Source organism: Camelus bactrianus, chromosome 12, assembly GCF_048773025.1.
Source record: "Camelus bactrianus isolate YW-2024 breed Bactrian camel chromosome 12, ASM4877302v1, whole genome shotgun sequence".
Classification (NCBI taxonomy): Eukaryota; Metazoa; Chordata; class Mammalia; order Artiodactyla; family Camelidae; genus Camelus; species Camelus bactrianus.
In genome coordinates, this window is record NC_133550.1 from 14,269,750 (window position 1) to 14,289,104 (window position 19,355).

A 19,355-nucleotide genomic window follows, 5' to 3' on the forward strand; every position below is an offset into this window, starting at 1 on the left:
CAGGAGAATCCTTTCTAGTGCGTGGGTCTAGGGATAGGCCTGGAGGAGGGGGCAGCTGAGGGAGTTTGATAACCGGGGGGAGCTTCTGGACTAGTGTTAGGCTGGGGGTGGGGGGCTGTGTATGTTCCATGGACCGGGCTTGAGCCTGGATGCCCCAAGAGGCAAAGGTGTGCCCCTGAGAGACCTGAGGCTTTGACCTTCCTGGGAACAAGGCATGACTCCAGTTCCAACTAAATGTTATAGAAACTCTTTATTAGACAAAAATAGACTCTTTTTCCCCCCTTTTCATGTGATCCCACTCTGATCTCTCTGCTCAGAGGGGAGGCAGAGCAGGGAGTGCCTTGCTCCCCACCCCTCTCCCCCACCATGCTGGGACCTGCAGCTGTGTGGAGCTGGCAAGGCCTGTCTCCCCTCCAGGGCTGATGTTCTTGTGCAGGTGGGGCTATCCTGATCCCCTCCAGGGCTGCACTGCTGATGCCTCCTCACCCTTCACACACCCATCTCTGCCATCTGCTCACGTGCAAGGTCATCTCATGGGCCCGTCCACTTGGCTTAGCAGGCTGGGGGCAGGGAAGGAGGGCAGCGTCCTAAGCCGATGTCCGCTCCCCATTCCTAGGGGAGAGGCCGGCTCCTGGGTCTCCTGGGTCCAGGGAAGTGAGGGCTGTGGGGTGCTGCGAGGGGTGCAGTGTCAACGTGGGCTCGGAGCTTGTGGCCTTCCTTCATTTTCTCTGGCCCAGTAGAACTTTGGTGATGAAGGTGACGATGGCGCCTGCAGGCTGATCTGGGTCAAGCTCTGCGAAGAGGTGACACACATTCTCCCAGGGGCTTCCTGGCTTCTTGGCCACGAAACCAAAGATCCTAGGGGTACACAGGCACAGCAGGGAGGGGCTCAGCATCACCCCAGGGGCTGCAATGCCAGGACTGGGGAGGAAGGAGGCGCCTGGACGCCATGCTGGGCAGGGGAGACCGCAGTCCCGGGAGGCTTACTTGGAGGTGGTCCCGTCAGGGTTGGTCCATCTGCAGAAGGAGGAGAAGAACTGTGAAGGAATGGCCCCGGGAAGTAGCTACTGAAGGAGGAGCTGGGCTGGGGACTGTGGGGCGAAAGGGCTGGGAGGGAGGGTCACCTCCGGTCCTGAGGGTCAGTGCTGGAGAAGGTGATGCTGTTCACTGGATAATGGCGGCGAAAGAAGAGCCTGTGAGGAGGAGGGTGGGGAAGGTCACACCCAGAAACTAGGGCCCCCGAGCCCACGCCTAGGGTTCCCAGGGGCCAGGCACACATACTTCCTTTGGTTGTCCGTCAGCGTGATGCCCTGGGCTGAGACCTTGAAGTGGACAACGGCAGGTGTCGGGCGGGGACTGCAGCTCAGAGCTGCGGAGCTGGCCCGCGCCACCGCCTGGGGGCCTGTCAGTGACTCGGTCTCCACTGAGGTCAGGTAGAGCACGCTGCAGGCTGTGGGGGCGAGGAGGGGGCTTAAAAAGGCAGATTCTGTGACTGCCCCAGTCAGAGATACTGGAAGGAGGCTCAAGAATCTGCATCCTAACAGGTCCCTCCCCATGGAGCACCCCCCCAGTACAGGGCTCCCCAGATGCCTCTGCCAGGGCCCACCCACCTCAAGGCCCTTCAGTGCCCTGTGCCTGTGTCAACAATGCCCTCCTTGGTGCCCAGGGGGAGGGAGGGAGGGAGAGGCCCGTACCGGCGCCCTGACGCAGGAGGTCTGCCGCTGTGCTCATGTTGCTGGGCACTGGGGCCTCTGGGGCCTCCTCCAGAGGATCTGAGGGAGATGAGAGTGAGCAGCGGGCAGGGGCATTTCCTGGGAGCTGGAGAGCGCCCTCTGCCGTCCCGAGGGAAGGAAGGCAGGCGGGGAGCCAGGCCCCGGAGATTCTGCCTTTGGCTGCAGTGGGCGGGGAGAGGTGGGTGGGCAGATGATAAGACACCCACCTTTGCTGGGAATGCGCAGGCAGCAGGGCAGGGACAGCGGGGAGATGGAGTGCTGGGAGACCAGGGCCGACAGGCTGCCTGCAGGGGAGAGGCAAGAGGATAACTGAGGCGCCCACAGAAACCCCTAGTCTATTCCTCCCTCCTGACACCCCTTGGCCCCCCTGAACCAACCTGACACAGCCTTCCCAGCCCCTGCTTCTCACCAAAGTAGGGCTCGCTGGGGCAGCCCTTGATCTTCACCCCCTTGGGCCCAGTCTCAATGAGAAAATGGCGGACCAGCTGTTCCAAGGGATCCCCTGAGGGAGAAAGGCTTTATCAGATTCCAGGTTCTGCTTCTCCCCTGCTGGGATTCTTCCCAGAGCAGGAAAGGTCACTTCCTGCTTCTCCCCACTAAGAAGTGACCCCACGTTGTCTTGCCTCTGGGACCCCTCCCACCTCCTCCCTTTCTCCCTCAGGTTCGGCCATTCTGTACCTTTCCAGGGCTGGGCGCTGGGTGGGGGTGTAGCCACCTTGAGAGCCAGTCCGTAGGCTCCTTGGAATGAATGACTGTCCCTGATCAGGAATGCCCCAGGGTCCTTGTCCTTCAGCAGGGCGATGGCTGGGGGAGGCGGGAGAAGTTTTCACAGTGGCTGACTGAGCCCCAGGTAGCCCCTCCACTCTGCTACCCAAGCTCCCCAGGCCTCTAGCCCTAACAGAGGTGGTGCCAGCACCTGGGATGCCGCTGGGGGGTTAACAGCGCATTGACAGCGTTAGACCTTGGGCCAGAAGCCCAGAATCAGCTGTTAGAGAGAGGCTCAGCCCAGAGTGGGCCCGGTGAAGACAGGGAAGGATGGACTCCAAAGCTGAGACAGAGCCCTGGAGGGCATGCAGGGGCAGGCTGGCTTCTTACCTTGGTCACGGGACAGGTGTGGTTTGTACCAGAACTTGGACGTATCCTGGACAAACTTGACGTTGCTCTGGCTCTCTTGCATAGGGGGCTCTAGGACAGTGAGGGACTGAGCTTGGCCCTGGGGCTCCCCGGTTTCCAGGCCATGCCCCTCCCTGTGAGACAGGGTTCTCCTGAAGTGGCCCCACCCCCTGAAGGCCTTTATACCTGGGGGTTGGGGGGCATTATCCAGGAGCAGAGGTGCAAAGGTGACATGGTGACTGGTGCCTCTGGCTGGTGGTGATGCCTGCTCTGGGCCCCAGGGTCCTGGCTGTTGCCCAGGCCCCAACAGGTGGCGTTTCTCGGGAAGTGGGGGCTGGGTGGGGCCATTGATGTCATAAGATGCAGCCAGTGGGAAGGCAGGTGTAGGTGAGCTCTGAGGTGGCTCTGGGCTGGCCACAAGCCAGGGCATCTGGGTAGGCACAGGAGTGAGTGGGGACCCATCCGGGCTGTCTGGGGGGTCTCGAAGTCCCTGCCAAGGGGCATGGCGGAGGCCGGGCAGTGTGGTGGGCACAGAGCCCCTTGGACTGGCACTGTCCGAGTGGCACCCTGGGCTTTTCTCTTGAGGCCAGTCATTGGGTGAGCTGGGTGGGGAGGCTGGCGAGAAGGGGCCAGGGGCTGGAGGCTCAGGCCCACTTCTTGCCGGCAGCTCTGGAGCCTTTTCAGCGCCTCCCTGGGAAACAGATGGCACAGCCTCACCAGGACTCAGTCTCTGAGTGGGCGCCAAGGTCGGGGACCGGGTGTCCTGCCGTCGGGTGCTGTAGGGTGGGAGGGAGGGTGGTTAGTAGGGACGCAGGGCCCTGGGTGAGCTGCCCCCCACCCCCAGCCTTCAGTGTCTGCTCAGACGAAGAGGCGTCTGAGCAGCCCAGCCCCACGGCGTACCTCTCCTTGCCCTGGACTGGGCTGCTGGTGTGCAGGGGCGTGGAGGGACCAGACAACTCAGAAGAGGCACTGCCCTGGGCATCTCGGGGAGACCGAGGCAGGGTGCTGTGTCCGCTGGGGCCCTCCCTCCAGGACACTGGCTCAGGCGACTCTGCAGGGAAGGTGAGAAGGGCTGTGAGCCAGGAAAAGTCTCTTCTGTCTGGCTTAGCTCTTTACCCCTGTGCCTTCCCCACCATCTTCCAGAACCCTCCTCTGCCCTGGGCACCCCCTGCCCCAGCGCCCTCACCTGCAGATGCCAAGGGTCCTGCTGGGGCCAGGTGCCCGGGCAGCGGATACCTGTTCCCTCCCTCCTCTGCAGGGATCTCGTAGCTCAGCTTCCTGGATTGGGGGTAGGGCGGGCTGCCCGGGGAAATGGAGCCAGCCCGTGGGGAGTGGGCACCGGAGCTGGGATACCCTCTGCCCTCGCCTGGAGACCCGCAGCTGTGAGGCACCCGGCCGTAGGCCGGGCAGTAACTGGGAACTGCTCCTCCATAGCCGTATGTCACCAGGGCAGGGTACCCTGGATGCCCATACCTGCCTTCAGGGCACATGGTGTAGGAGCAGCCCTCATGCCCTTCCTCGCCTGCTTTGGGTGGCTTCAGGCAGCTGTAGTCAGGCATCGGGGCATGGTGATGCCCGCAGGCAGGCACCAGCAGGGGCAGCGGGTGCCCAGGCCGCACCGGGTGTAAGAGAGGCTTGCCAGCCTCAGTCGCCCACCCCTCTCCGGCCTCCCTCTCCAGCCGCAGCCCATAGAGGGCTGCTGTGGGCACTGCCAGCTTCTCCTCGCAAGCGGGGCATGAGCACAGGGCAGGCAGCCCGGGGTCCTCCAGGATCACCACCTCCCGGTAGCCTGGGGAGCGGTAGCCAAAGTCCCCGTTGGCTGGTTTCCCCAGCTCAGGTGGGTAGGGGTAGGGCCCCTCGGACAGCGATCGGCAGAGGCGCCTCTTCTCCACGGAGGCCTCAGCATAGCCCTGGGGGGGGCCCTCATAGCCTGCATAGGCCAGCCGCCGCCTCTCCAGGGTTCCCTCTGGCCGATAGTAGCCCCCATTGGGGACCCCGCAGGGTTCCCGGTAGCCCTGGCGGCAGGAGCAGTGGCGGCTAAGGCCAGGTCTGTGGCCTGCGTACATTCCGAGGTGGGGGCCTCCACCCGCGGGGGGCTGCTCTTCGTCATCGAGGATGGCCGTCTCGCGCCCAGCTCCCCGGCCCCCACTGGCCACTCCGCAGCCTCCCAGGAGGCGATCGAGCTCCTGCCGTTCAGCAGCCGTCGGGGGCGGCCGGCCAGGGGACTCGGTGGCCGGCTCCGTGGTCAGCGTGGATGAGTGGCCAGAGTCGCTGCTGACAGAGAGCAGCGGGGGTGGAGGTGGTTCCGGAGAGGGCGCCGGCAGAGCCTGGCGGGGGGCCCGCTGCACCTGGGCATATGGACTGCCATCCAGGGGTCCCAGGGTATGGGTGGGGGAGTCTGAGCGGGGAGAGGATCAGGGAGAGAGGGCGGTCAAACGGACAAAAAAGGGAGAGAGATGAAGTGTGTTAAATGAGGGGACAGTGCTGGAGACTCCAGCTCAGGGGATGTCTCCTGGGAGGGGGATCTGCCTGGGGAGGAAGGAGTATGCCCCCACAAAACCACACCTCCAGCCACCCCCAGGTATGCCCCACACACCGTCCACGCTGTCCTCATGGTGCTGGTTGAAGTTCTCATAGGAGTCCCAGCGCACAGCGGGCTCCGCAGTGTTGTAGTCAACAGAGACTGAAGGGTCATTCCGTGGGGTGCTGCCTGTGGAACGGCGCCCGAGGGTGGGGGGTGAGGAGCAGGGAGACACGACCTTCAGCCAACCCCCTCAAGATGCGGCTCTTACCTTTGATCTTCTCTGGGCTGGAGGAGAAGACAAACTCCACGGATGCTTGGAAGGGGAACCTCTCGTCTGTGGGGAGTGGACGGTGAGGAGCCAGGCCCCTGCCTGCCTGCCCTCACCCGCCTGCCTGCCCTCACCCGGGCTCCAGCCCCCACACCACTTGTCTCCCACTCACCAGTCCAGGCCTCGTCCAGCTGATCCTTGGGGAAGGCGAGCCGTGGTCCATGGATGGTGCATGTGTGGAACTGGACTCGGAACACAAGGGTCCGGTCTGTCCCCCGGCTAGCCTTGTGATAGCATGTCACCTAGGTAAGGGGAGGGAGACTGGACTTCAGGCCCTCATGTCCACTTACGTCTCCTCTGTGCTTCCACCTTGGGGGGACTATCTGGTCATGGCTCTGCCCGGCCTCAACCTCAAGGTTACCTCCCCATCAAGGGGATGTCCCTTTTGGCCTCCAATCTGCTTTGAATCCATGGTTTCCCAGAGACCGTGCAGCTGGCAGGTTACATTCCCTGCCCCACCCCCAGGACTCTCCCTGTCACCAAGATCCCCTCACCATGACATCGCCTTTCAGGAGGAGGGCTGGCTCCAGGCTAATGCAAAGCTGCTGGGGACCTGGGCCTGCAACGTGACTGGGGAAGAGAGAGAGGGCAGAGCTGAATCAAGGCGTCCAGGCGCAGGGGTGGCTGTGAGGAGTCAGGAGGGAGCTGGGAGATTGGAGACCGAGCCCTGCCTTAGTGAGAGACCTGTAAGCATCAGCTTCCCCATCTGTAAAATGGATTCTGTGATGGTATTAGTTTTCAGGTGCAGTGGCTGGAGCTAGAGGCCAGGTGTCTGGGGAGGCTGGAGAAACAGGGGCCTTGGAACAGAGCACTCACTAGATTCCTGATGTGTAGACAAGCTGCATGGACTGGTAGATCTTCAGGAAGGGCTGGAAGCCTGGAGGGGCAAGAAGGAGAAGGTGGGTGAGGGGTGCCAAGTGGAGGGGGTTCGGGAGATCATTCCCATGGAATACATCCCAGACGGACGCACCTGTGCCAGGTTCAAAGGCTGGCAGCATGGGCACGAGCACATAGTGCAGGAAGAGAGGGCTGCTGTTCATTCTGATGGAGCCGGACAGCAGACCACTGAAGTAGCTGATGTACCTGGTCAAGGAGAACATAAGCCCCTTCTTCTGGAGATCCTCTTGTGCCATTTCAGCTCTGCACACCCCACCCACCTTCTCCTCAGCACTTCCCTCCCAACTTCCAGCTCACCAGAAAGTTCTTCCTTGCATCTAACCTCAATCCTTCTTGCTGTCTCAGCAAGGTTTTGTACTTGCTGTTCCCTCGGCCCAGACTGCTTTTCCCCCAGATCTTTGCCTCACGCTATAGAGGTGGGATTTGACTGTCCTGCAAGTCTCTCTTTATCACAAGACTCAGCTATATTTTCTGCATAGCACTTGTCATTATCCAAAATGATCTTGTCTATTTATTCACAGATTTATTGCCTTCGACCCCACTAGTATGTAAATAAGCCCCACAAGAGCAGTGATCTTGTTGGTTTTGCATTCTCAGCACTTGGCAAAATCTCTGGCACAAAGTGAACGCCCCATTAAGGTGTGCTGCATGAATGCCAGAACCTTGGCCTTGGTAGCCAGAAGGGAGCTGCTTCTCTAGCCCATCCCCCACCCAGGCTGCTCACCGGCGCTGGGAGGGCTGCAGCTCCGCGGCCACCTTGTCCTCACAGAACTTCCGCATGGTAAGAGTAGCCAGCGCCTGGTCCGCCCTGGGGAGAGCGGGGCCAGTGTGGGGGCTTAGGGGCTGGTCTCCATCCTGGTCTCCCATGTCTAAGCCCCAGGGGAGGGAAGAGAGGTGTGATGCCCCCAAGTCTAGAGGAAGCCCAGAGTGGTGGCAAAGAGAACTAGACACCCCACCTACAGTCACTTTACTAGTTGTTGGACCTCAGGCAATTGTTCCCTGAGTTTTAGTTTCCTCCTCTGTAAAATGGGACAGTAAGACCATGTTATGGGTTGAATTGTGTCCCCCCCCCAAAAAAAAGATATGTACCTCAGAATGTGACCTTATTTGGAAATAGGGCCGCTGCAGATGTAATAAGTTAGGATGTTATACTGGAGTAGGGCGAGCCCTTAATCCAATATGAGTGGTGTCCTTAGAAGAAGAGAAGAGAGACAGACACACAGACACACAGAAGAAGGCCAGGTGATGACGGAGGCAGAGATGGGAGTGATGCATCTACAAGCCAAGGAGCACCAAGGATTGCTGGCCACCACCAGGAGCTGGGAAGAGGCTGGGAAGGACTCTACCCAGGGTCTCGGTGGGAGTGTGGCCCTGCTAACACCTCAGTCCTAGACTTCTAGCCTCTAGAACTAAGACATTACATTTCTACTGCCTTTTAAAAAAATTATTTATGGTGAGGGGTGGCTAGATTTATTTATTTATTTATTTATTTTTAGAGGAGGTACTGGGGATTGAACCCAGGACCTCATGCATGCTAAGCATGCACTCTACCACGGAGCTATACCCTCTCCCCCATTTCTGCTGTCTGAAGCCACACAGTTTGTGGCACTTTGTTACAGCAGCCCTAGGACACCCATACAGACCATCTGCTGAGAACTGTGGTAAAGTATAAGTGAGAAAAAGGAGGTGGAGAGGTCAAGTTTAGAGTAAATGACACTCTGAACACCAAGGTGGGCTTCAGAGGAGATGGGCTCATCACGGGGCAGCTGGAGGAAAGGTCATTGGAAAGGGGCACTCTGGGGCTGGGGAGCCTCACCCTGCAGAGATCTTGCTGTAGTGCATATAGGCAGAGACGATGACGCCAAGCTTGCCCTTGCTCCCCTGAGGACAAAGAGACAGGGATGGAGGGCCTGCTGGGGCCCCAGACTGAGGGCACTCCAGCTCTGCAAACCCAGGATCCCAGCCCACCTTGCAGTACAGTACGACTACATGCTGCGGGTCGGCGCTGAGCCACGTCTCCATGGCTTTGCAGATGGAGCACAGCTTGTCCAGCGGGGGCGCATGCAGCTCAGGCCAGCCGAAGTCCTGGACCTGACGGGTGCAGGGGTGGAACTGGGGCTGGTGGTCACCAAAGAGAGGTGGGCGGGGGTGGAAGAGGGACAGGGTGTAGGGACCTGGCGACAAGGTCAGGGGCCTGTTGATTGTCCATGACAGCCTTAACACCTTCCTCACCCAGGCAGTGGGTTGATACCATGCTTTGGGGTGTTCCAAGTGACATGTCATATGGGAAGGTGCTTCAGAGAGAAGTAGATGCCAACTGCTACTATTAATAACGAGGCTGGGGGAGGCTCTGTTTAATGGTTTTAATGCCCTCCTACCTTGGGGTTTAGGCGGGTCAGGTCATGTCTTTTCTCTGAAAGGTTGAAGAGCTGCAAATAAAGCGGGGGTGTTAGGAGAAAGTGACCCCAGGCAGTGAGATGTGGTGATACGTGGAGGTAGTGTCACCCGCTGTGACCTTAAGTAAGGGTCTTTCTCCAAAATGAGGAGGTCACCAAGGCCCAGACTAGCTTTGACAGGCCGGTCAGTCGTCTGGGTTCCAGGTTTGCTTTGGCTGCACCCTGGGCCCCGCCCACTCGGGCCCCGCCCCGCTGGTGTGACGTCAGGGAGCAGCCTGGCCCATCTGGACCTCCCAGCCCTCTCATTGGCTGAATGCGGCAGCCCCCGCCCCTCACCAGGTACTTGTCGAGGTGTTTGGATTGCAGCACGTGAGCCAGCTCGCGCAGGTGGCCCCGGTGTCGCTGCTCATCCGGCCGCGCGGGGAAAGCGGCGGCCAGGATCCGTTCTGTCACGTAGGTGAGGTCCAAGTCCCAGCGACGCTCCATGAGCGGGTCCAGGCTGAAGCTCCTGGGGAGGGGGCGAAGCCTGCGTAAGAACGGGGGCGGGGGTTGAGGGGAGAAGGGAGAAGGGAAGGAGGGGAGAGAGGAGAGAGGGTGGGCGCAGGAGGCTGGTGTGATGGAAGGGTATCTGGCCGACTACAGGTGAGGCCTCCTGGGTCCTGAGGGTGGGTGGCACTGCTTAGGTGCGTGGAGCTGTCCTGGAGAGCTTTGCTGGGGCACTACCATGGGCTGATGAGATGTGGGGTCACACCCTGCACCTCTCACCTGGGCAGAGTGCTGCGCTGCTTTGAATGGTTCAAAGACTTGGTAGATCCCTGGTGGATGAGATGAGATGATGCACGTCTTTGTGTGTGCCTCACTCTAGGCTCCCCACTCCAGAGTTCCATGAACTTTTGTCCTCAGAAGAAACCTAGATCCTTATTCCCAGAGCTATCTGCTTCGGCCGCCGCCCCGCTCCCACTCCAGCATCCCCTTACCAGGTGCTCTATGCGCCTCACAGGGGCCGTGTTTCTCCGCTAGAGGGAGATAGGAGAGGAAAAGGGAGTGGTTAGGAAAGGAGCAAGGACTAGTCTAGGCAGGGGAGCAGTGGGGCGGGCTTGCCCGTGGCCCTGTGAGGGCTGTACTGGGCAGGAGGAGAGGGAGGAGTCCTAGCCCCCAGCAGGCTCAAGAGGACAGGAGCAGAGGGCTCAAAATTTTTTCCACTGCCTCAATATGACCACTGTCCACAGCAGTCCATTCAAGGTAACCTCCTGGGGGCCCTCTCTGTGGCTACCAGACCTCTGGACACTGAAGCCAGGTTCCTTGCCTCCCCCACCCCACCCCAGAACACACTCACCAGCTCCGCGGGAGGCAAGGACTGACAGGACGAAGTCACCTAGAAGGAGACTCAAATGAGAGGCTAAGCTGCTCGTGAAATGGGCTCTCCCGGGCTTAAGGAAGGGGCCATCCCTCAGCTTCAGCAAGAAGGTGGAGGGGCTGTTAGCAGATGGGCGCAGGCTGCAGCTGAGGTTCCTCTATTTAAGGGAGCCTCCCCTCTGGCCTCTCGGTCCCCCACCCCCGGGCCCCCCACTTGTTGCTCTTGGCTCTCAGCCCCCTGCCCACACAGACCCCCATTCATCCAGCTGCAGGGCAGGAGTTATATATAGAGCCATGCAGGCAGGCCATGGCCAGGGACGGACACTGGCCTCTTTCACCGGGAGACCCCGCCCTTGGGCACACAGCTCCCCCAAGCCAGCTCCAGAGGCTGGGACCCTCCGCCCCGCAGGAGGAGGACCAGGGCACCTCCCCAGGGATGCGGCTGTCTCAGGTCCCCAGTAGACAGTGAGTGCTATCTACACCTTGCACCTTCTGCCCAGCCTTTCCAGGGCCCAGGACAAGAACCACTCAGGCATCCTGAGGACCCTTCCCCAGAGGGAAGGCACAGCCCATCCGGCTGCCCAGTCTCTGAAATCCTACTCCCCCACCCACCCACCCCACCCTTCCTCCTCCTTATTCTCCTCCTCTTCCCCACCCCCCATCCTTTCGCCAGCTGCAGCCTGGGCACAGCACCAAGACAAACGCTGTCTTGCTGTCCACCCGCCTGGGCCAGGCCTCCAGGGGGTGGAGTAGGGTGGTTCTTAAAGGGCCCAGAACAGCACCCTCTCCCACCCCAGCAGGGGTTCCCCAATGATGAGAAGGGTGGAGGGTTGATGCCAGTTGGCTGGAGAAGCCTGTTTCAGGGGAGGAAGGGACCCCAGTTTCCCTCTGCCCATCAGGTACCCACCTTTGCTTCACATTTTCTGTGTGTTGCCACCTTGCAGACTAGAGGGGGATTGGAGGGGAAGAGAGAAGTTAGCAGGGGCCTACCAGGGCAGTGGAAGGGATGGCCCTCTCCCATCTCTCCAGGCCCTGGAACTAGACCCTGGGACTTCTGGGACTCCAACTGTACTGAGCTGGCTGGAGTAGGGGAGCAGAGGCAGAGTTCAAGGGAAGCACATAGCAGTGATGCACTACTGCTCAGGCCAGGAGCAGGGGAGCAGGGGTAATGTTCTAGGGTGCGTAGGGGTGACAGGGAAGGGAGGGAGGGAAGCCCTAGTCACAGGTCACGTGGGAAGGTGATGGAGAGTCCTGGGTCTCTGGGCTGCTGGGGGTGCATGTCTTGGGGAGCAAGGGCTGTTTGGAGGGGAGGCAGTTCCCCTCGGCTCCCATGTTGCCCAGTCCAGGGGCAGCACATGCAGTACAGTTTCTGTTCTGCAGTTTGCCTGCTGGCACTAGGCGACGCTCTCAGAGTCACAGCATAGGGTCCCTCACCTCGGCATGAGATGCCTGTCCCATCGATGGTCACCTTACAAACTGCACAGACTGGCGGTTTCTTCCGGAAGACCTTCTCCCGGAAGCTGTGTGGCTCAGCTTTCCTAGGCTGGGGGTGGAGGGACAGACAGACAGAGGTGTCAGTTCCCAGTGGGTCCATCTCCAGGACTGGGCCGGGGTCTGAGCACTGTATGGTTTCTCTCTTTCTCCATCCTGATAAAGCTCCCAAACTCATAGGATGCACTTGGCCACAGCTGTTTCCGGGCAGTTGTAGGGCCTGTCCTCAACAGTGCATGGAACCTGACCCTTGCCGTACCCTGGCTGGGTCAGCTCCTCCCCAAGGGCCCCTCACGTGGCCCTGGAGTGTGATTACCCCTGTGGTCACTGCCATCCAAGCCCTAGAGCTTCCGTCCTGGCCGGGGCAGTGCTCTCTGACTCCTCTAGGAAGGCCACCCACCTGTTTCTCCTCCCATCTTGCCCTCCCCAGCTGGAGGTCCCCGTGAAGAGTGAGCAGGGAGGGGGTCCAGACCAGAATGAAGTGTGTCAGTCATGCAGCACCCAGACTGACCCGGCAGCAGGAGGGGCCTGGGCCAGGCCTGCTCCCCTGGCTCCTGCTGTCCCCGTGCTCCAGGCAGCTGACACTCCCTCCTCCCCCCACTGTCAGAACAACATGTTTACTCATTGTGCACCCAGGCGGCAGGCAGCAATTGTGTAAGGAGGGGGCGGTGATGCTGGAGGGAAAGGCATGACATGGGGGAAATATTTAGTTGCCTTACTGCTCCGGGATGTAGTAAGCACCCTGTCACTTGAGGAGGTTCAAGTGGGATTCCAGCATTGAATGGGGGAGAGGGTGGACCAGATGCTCCTGGGCCCTTCCCCCAAACCCCCTCTGAGAGTGCAGTGAGCAAGGAGGCTGAGATGCCCTCTGTGGCTCAAGCCTACCTCAGTCCCATTCCTCCCATCCTATTTCTGGAGACCATTTGCCTCCTTGCCTCCTCTCTTCTACCCATTTTTCTCCTCCCGTGTTCCAGTTCCTGCCTCCCACCCCTACAGTATTGTCTCATGTAGCCCTGAGAGGCTTCTTTTGGGGTAAGGCTGAGAAAATGTGGGGAAAGGCAGTGATGAGGCCTACAGGGCCCCCAGCCTGGGTCTCTTGGCTGTCCCTGAAGCAGCTGGATTAAACCTAACCTGAATTCTTCTGGGCTGGACCAACTTTGCCAGACCCACTAGGAGATTTGGGTGCATTTTGGCATTAATGGCACACACAGATGATGTCACTGGAAAGCACCCACCCCACCCATGTCTAAAGCACTCCTGAGACCTGGCGACCTCCCTCCCTTCCATTATCACCCCTCCCCCATTTCCCACAAACTTCTCAGCCCAGGGAAGCCCTCTGGGTTTCCAGAATAGTACCCAAAAAGGTCCTACAATGATGTAGAGCTGCCTGGATGCAGGGCTGGCCAGGGCTAGGGCAGGGAATGTGACAGGGGAGCCAAACGGGACACCAGGTTCTGCTTTAACCCAAACTTCTGCCACTCAGGCCACAGCCCTGGCCACTCCAAAGTGGTAAAGTAACGAGGGGACATGGGACAAGGGGAGAAGACTGAGGAAGCTGAAATTGGGAAGAGGGTCTGGCCTGAGTGCTGGCCCCCTCCCCCGCTGCCCACACCTCCACCCCTGCCCCTCTTCTGCCCAGCCAACGGGCACTCCTACCCTGCTGGTGGCCCGGCTGCTGTCCCTCCTCCCCAGGGCTCTGAGCAGCCTCTCCACGGGGCCGCTGGACTTCATGGTGTCCGGCTGCCTGGGGTGCCGGCTGGGGGGCCCAAACAATGCTGGGGCCTGGCCCGGGGCTTCCTGGAAGCGGCTTGGCGGAGGCAGCCACTTCCCCTGGGTGGAGAGTAGGCTGTCTGGCTGGTGTGAGAAGCCCAGCCCTGGAAGTGGAGGGGAGTGCAGGCGGGAAGGGGGCAGGTCGTTGCTCCAGGAAGTGGGAGGGGGGGGAGGATGTGGGGGAGGCCAGGAGATCAGATTCCCAGGATCTACCCTGCTGGGAGTGTCAGCCCAGGATCTTTTGCCCCCAACCCAACCCTGCACTGGAGCTGCCCCATGTCCAGGGATAGACCCTATCGAGGGATCTGTGGGATCCTGAGATCCAGTCCCCGGTGGGGCGGGGCAGGGGCGGGGTGGGAATTTAGGTCTCAGTGCAGGACTCAAGGGCCAGTGGGGAACACCACGTCCTGCCAGGCCAGCCTCCCAGGCTCTCTGGGGAGTTCTGAGGGAGGGAGGGAGAGCTGAGAATCACTACCCCAGCCCAGCCCAGGATCTGGAGTGCATCCTGAGGGTCAGGGAAAATGGGACTGAGGGCCAGCTTCCTGCCTCAGTTTCACTGGTAGCAAAGAAGTAGGAAAAGGACAACATGCCTTGCCCCCCTGGCCCCACCACCAGCACTGGAAGGCCACATTCCAGCCAGAGACTGCTCTGCCCACAGGAGTGATCCATTCTCCCACCCCAGCCCTAGGCATTTGAGGCCCATCTCCTGAGAGCTCCCCAGCTGCTCTGCTCCTGACAGTCCTCCACTCACCTATTCCCTGGCTCATTTCAGCCCACCTCTCTGGTCTCTAGACCCTCTTGAGCCCTGCCACTTAGGCCCTCCGCCCCAGACCCTTGGGCTGAGCCTATCTAACCACCCCCCCCCGGGCCCCCCAAGCCTGAGTAGTACCTTCATGGCTCTCGCAGCTCGGCCCTCCTTCCTCAGCAGCTGTCCCAGGGCCCAAGGACTGGACAGGAGGCCCCCCTCCCAACACATACTACACCCGCCTCTGCGGGCCTCCTGCCTCCCTCCTGGGAACATGGCCAACTTCCTGTCCCGGGAGTCAAGGGAAGGAGTTGGATTGGGGCCTTGGAAAGAGGGGAGTAATCTTCCAGAAGTATAAGGGGTTAATAGCCTAGGGGTCCTCAGCCCCAAGCCTTGGACAGCAACTCCACCGAGCAGTCCAGTTGCTTGAGAGACTGTGCAATTGTGCTCCGCCCCCCCATTTGCAGGGTATTTACTGAATGTCCCAGGGCTCTGGCAGCTCCCCCAGCTCTGGCTTCTCCCACCAGGTCCTTAGATTTTCCTCTTGCTCGCTCCCTCCCTCCCTCGTGCCCGTCTGGGTTGGTCTCACCCTGCCTCCTCTGGGATGTGCCCACTCAGGGTACTTCCTTCCACCTGTCTGGGCTAGGCCTACCCTGAAGCTTCTTTGAAGCCCTGATTCTCCTCCCAGGTCAGGAAGTCTCTCCCAGAGTACCCTGGCCAGAGGGATGCCTAGCCTGTAACTGGAGAGGGGCACTGCTCTGCAACCCACTCCCACCCCACCAGCCCTGGCTGGGTCCCAGGACATTCCAGGCCCCTGGCCAGTGTGGGCAACTGGACCTGGCCTGGTCCAGTCCCTGAGGGCAGGAGGGGTGTGGTGGTGGTGGGGGCCCTGTCTCCGCTCCTGTTGCAGGTACCCTGACCAGGTCCCCTCTAGCACACTTCTTTCTACTGCTGCTTCCTAAGGGGCTGAAAGTGCCCTCACCTGGCAACAGGCCCCAAACATTTTCCGACCCTCGACCCTCGCTCTTGTCCTTGCGGATGGCTCACTAGCCCCTGTGTTGGGAAGCCAGGGGAGCATGGCTTTGAGTCCCTCCCCATCCTGTGAAGCACCTCTTAAGTGAGATGGAGATGGGAGAGCTCTGAGCCCTCAGCCGGTGCTGACAGGAAAAGCAGCTCCCTGGGACAGGCCTGGGAAGGCCCGGCCAGACCCCTGGGACCCTCACCCTCCTCCTTCCTGGGACTTTCCGGAGCCTGTCAGCCTCTCCCCAGCCTGGCCCCCTCTCACTCCGAAGCCTTGGGTTTGTTTGGAGAAACCCCTCCACCCACACTCCCCCTTCCTGGAAATAGCTGTGGCTGGATGAGCGGCTGGGAGCCCAGCCGCGGAGGAGGGCTGAGGCCCAAGGAAGGAGAGAGGGAAGGAAGGCGGGGTGTGCGAGTGTGCCCAGGGGGATCTGGAGGACTGACGGTAGAAGCCGGAGGGGCCGGGCTGGAAGTGGGGTCAGCCCCAGTTTCCCGCGATGTGAAGTGGAAAAGGAAAGCCCCCCCCACGCACCCTCTCCCACCAGTTCCCGCCCAGGTTCCGGGCCAGCGAGGGGCGGCGCGCGCGTGCGTGGCGGGACGAAGCAGCGCCGGGCCGGCGGTGTGTGCGCCCGGGACGCGCGAAGGCGAGACGCCTGGGCCGGGGAGTGACCGCGAGCCGGCCCCACCGCCTGGTCACCTTCTTGGCCTCCAACTGCCCTTCCCGCCGCGGCCCCCCGAACCCTGGCGCCCCTCACGCCCCCGGCCCGAGCCTGCAGGCACGCGCCCCGCGCCCCCTGGCGACCGCCCCCGGCACTGCCCGCCGGGCCGTGACGCACTGGCCACCGCCCTCCCGCCCGGCGCGGCGCGGCCACTCACCTGCGGGGGGCGCCCGGCTTGGCGGGGGCGCGGCGGGGCGGGGCAGCAGCAGCGGGAGCCCCCGGGCCAGCCCATCCCGTCCGGGCCCGCGCCGAGGGGACGCGGAGGAGGCGGAGGAGGCGGAGGAGGCGGAGGAGGCGGAGGAGGCGGGACGGGCGCGCCACGCTCGCCCTCGCTGCTCCCCGCGCCCGCCCTCTCCTCCCTCCTTCCCTCCTTCCCCCTTCCCTCCTTCCCGGGCACCAATCCCCACGTGCCGCCCGCTCCCCGCCCCCGTCCTCCTCCCTCCTCTCCTCCCCACCTTCTCTCACGAAGCCACGAGCCCAAGAGCTGGGAGGAACGAGGGATGCAGAGACTGGCAGAGACCCTCGGAGACAGGAGGAGACAGAAATGGGGGACGATTTCGAGAGAGATGGACACGCAGAACATAGGGACAGGAAAATCTCAGAGTTGGGGAGAGACCGACCCGGAGGGACACAGGCGAAAAAACTTACGAGCCAGACAGAAGAAAAGGTGGACATAGTTCCAGAAGGCACTCGGCCCCTTCACCGAAGTGTATTTGGGATTGGGCCTGACCCCCAAATCAGGGGCCACCCACCGCCTGGCCTAGTGGAGCTAGCGCCACCTACCCATCGCGGCTTCAGACGAAGACACCAGGTGTTACTTGTGTCCCAAGTTGCTGGGCACCCATCACAGGAGACTTCTCAGGTGCCACCTATTCTCCCCAGGGAACTTACAGCTGAGGACCTTCACGTCAAGTTCAACCTCTCACCCCCACTCCTAAGCCGCTCCAGTCAGCCCATCTACCGCCCTGCTTTGGGGCTAGATTGTCATTCCCGTTCCCTAGGAGAATTTTATGAAGAAAGTCTTCCTCACATTTAACCCAAGTCCCAGGCTTCCCAATGGACATGGAAGTTCATTCTGTGGTCTAACCTCATTCACTTCTTTTGCAGTATCTGGATCTGGTACTGGATAGGAACTTCCTGGAATTGAGCTATGGGTTGTGGGGCTGGTTTGACTTGTACCACCCTGGCGGGGAAGGTAGAGGGAAGAGATGTCTTTGTAGAAACTCAGTCTCCTCCCATTCCCAAGATTCCCAATGTTCTTTAGCAGTGAATACTTCCTGAACCTTTCTCCCTCCCTCACCCTCCCACTGGCTTTTCCATGATGAAAACTAGGGGCGTGGGGTGGTAGCAGGCGGATTCTAAGGAGCCAGTGCCCAGGCCTAATGCTCAATGCCTGCTCAAGGCAGCCAGTACCGCCAGCACTGAGGCCCTCTGTCCCTCCCTGTCTCATTTCTCAACCAGGTCCTTTCTGTGCTCATCTAGCCTCTGGCAAAAACTGGGAAGTCTGGTTCTGATTACCAGGGGGTGGAGCACCTGATTCTAATCCGGCAGCAGGGAAGAGACTGTGAAGCTGCAGATGGTTACAATACAGGTCCCCCAGAGACTGGCATTTGGGAGGGGTGGGTGTGGTGGAGACTGGGGAGCCTTGATCTTACTGCTCTTGACTGAGTTGGTGTCCAATAGGCAATTTCAGAAATTAGAGCAGCGGGAGTCACTGGGGTCTGGAGGAAGGGCTGGGGGATTGGAGTGGAGCTGGGAAGGGAAGAGGTAAAGAGGCACTGGGAGGAGGGGAAAGGCAGGAGTTGGGAGAAGACCTGAGGAGAGCGACAGGGATCAGAGTCTCCTGGGGAAGGGGCAGGGCTGAAGGTCATCCTGTGTATTTTGGCAAGATTTGATTTTATAATCGAAGCACCCGAGGTATGAAAGTTTTTTCACTTCTTTGGAGACTATGGCTAGCTCTTTTAACATCTTGCCCTTCCCAGAGTTCATTAGGGACTTTGGCTGGGCCCTGGGATGCATGCCAAAGGGGTAGGTCCTGATCTCTAAAGGTACCAGGGGAGAGACTGGGACTCAGAGAAGGGGCACTTGATTGGATCCCAGAGCAGTGGGCAGGGCTAGAGCCTCAGACTCATGCCAGTTTTGCTGCCCCTAAGAGGAACTTTTGAGGTTCCAAGGAATTGGGAAAGGGTCCTAAGATGGGTAGCTGAACTTCCAGCTCAGACCTGCTTCTAGCTCTTAATGTGGGGATGGTGGAGGGTGGTGGGGAAAGGAGGCAGGAGGGAAGCTGATGAGGAAGGTTGAGAGTGAAAAATACAGGAGGTGGCTTGGTGGGGGTGAGATAATGTGGCCCATGGGGCCAGCCAGGCATCCTGATTTCCAGCTCAGAGCAGAAGGAACTTTAGAAAGGAAGTGGGGGAAAGGAGGGAGAAAACCAGGATGGTGTTAGTGAAGGTGAAGCAACACCTTAAGGAACACCCTAGGCCCTCCCTGCAGGTTTTCTTACCTTGACTATGCAGAGGGCAGCCCACCTTGGCATGGCAGGCTGAATCTCTCCTTCCATGTTCTGGGGTGATCCCATGTCTGTGACCGAGTGTGTTCAGATCCTTGGGGTGGGGGACACTAGGAGGAAGGCATTGAGGGTGTGGGCTCATCTGGCTGGAAGAGGTCAGGGGAACTTCAGCGGAGGGTTTGGGCTCTGGGAACCAGGAAGGGTGGGGGAGGGGCAGCGCTGCCTCCAGAGGCGGATCTCCTGGCTGAGGACAGAGGGTATATTGTCCAACCGGGAGGTTGCTGCAGCTGGGCGGGGAACAGCACAGCTCGCCTCTTCCAAACTCTTTCTTTTTGGTGAGGTTGGGGGGTGAGGGAAGGCAAGTCCCTCTTCCATACATGTGGCCCTGGGGGCTATGATGGTTGCTGAGAAACAAGGTTTTTTTTGAGAAATAATGCTTCCCAGCAGCAGATGTGTAGCTCTCCCACTTCCTGAGAAGCCAGATGCTGTGAGCTCGCTTAGCACTTGAGGCGACGCCCTCAGCACTAACTGGGACCCCCACTGCCTTGGGATCCAGAGCCTAGTGTTTGCTTCTGCTTAGGAGAAACTAGGCTGTGTGGACTGGGACACACGTGGATCCAATCAGACTCCAGTTGATGCCGCACCTGTACCCTTCTGGTTGCTCAGGATGTACAGTGGGTTGACAGGGCTGCCCAGTCCTGGGATCTGTTGCCACAGTTCGGCTTCAGAGTCACTGCACTATGACTGAGGATGG

General features: G+C 60.3%; 1 protein-coding gene across 11 annotated transcripts; it reads right to left on the minus strand.

Annotated features, from left to right (window-relative positions):
* Positions 1 to 235: 235 nt before the first annotated feature.
* On the minus strand, positions 236 to 18,746 carry TNS2 (tensin 2). 11 transcript variants are annotated; one of them, XM_074374809.1, is made up of 29 exons: positions 18,596 to 18,746; positions 11,782 to 11,890; positions 11,255 to 11,292; positions 10,328 to 10,366; positions 9,969 to 10,007; positions 9,757 to 9,806; positions 9,328 to 9,499; positions 8,974 to 9,024; positions 8,564 to 8,713; positions 8,412 to 8,476; positions 7,320 to 7,403; positions 6,669 to 6,781; positions 6,515 to 6,575; positions 6,193 to 6,268; positions 5,811 to 5,940; positions 5,639 to 5,704; positions 5,443 to 5,556; positions 4,033 to 5,244; positions 3,747 to 3,897; positions 3,033 to 3,622; positions 2,829 to 2,918; positions 2,412 to 2,537; positions 2,143 to 2,235; positions 1,940 to 2,017; positions 1,695 to 1,772; positions 1,282 to 1,450; positions 1,125 to 1,193; positions 988 to 1,017; positions 236 to 858 (listed from the first exon to the last, which is right to left on the minus strand). In XM_074374809.1, the coding sequence occupies exons 1-29, from the start codon at positions 18,668 to 18,670 to the stop codon at positions 720 to 722; spliced, it is 4,257 nt and encodes a 1,418-aa protein (XP_074230910.1). In that variant the 5' UTR covers positions 18,671 to 18,746; the 3' UTR covers positions 236 to 719. The 11 variants fall into 11 exon arrangements, with proteins under 11 accessions (XP_074230910.1, XP_074230907.1, XP_074230906.1 ...); XM_074374806.1 differs by lacking the exon at positions 18,596 to 18,746 and adding an exon at positions 16,250 to 16,408 and having other exon boundaries at positions 8,564 to 8,686; XM_074374805.1 differs by lacking the exon at positions 18,596 to 18,746 and adding an exon at positions 16,250 to 16,408.
* Positions 18,747 to 19,355: the final 609 nt, after the last annotated feature.

What these genes read in the sequence shown, in the direction of transcription:
- TNS2 (XM_074374807.1), bottom strand. Translation starts at nt 14,629, where the DNA reads ATGTTCCCAGGAGGGAGGCAGGAGGCCCGCAGAGGCGGGTGTAGTATG. An exon ending in TACAGCAAGATCTCTGCAGG is followed by an intron (nt 7,404 to 8,411) that starts GTGAGGCTCCCC and finishes CGCTCTCCCCAG; the next exon opens with GGCGGACCAGGCGCTGGCTA. An exon ending in AGCCTTTGAACCTGGCACAG is followed by an intron (nt 6,576 to 6,668) that starts GTGCGTCCGTCT and finishes TTGCCCCTCCAG; the next exon opens with GCTTCCAGCCCTTCCTGAAG.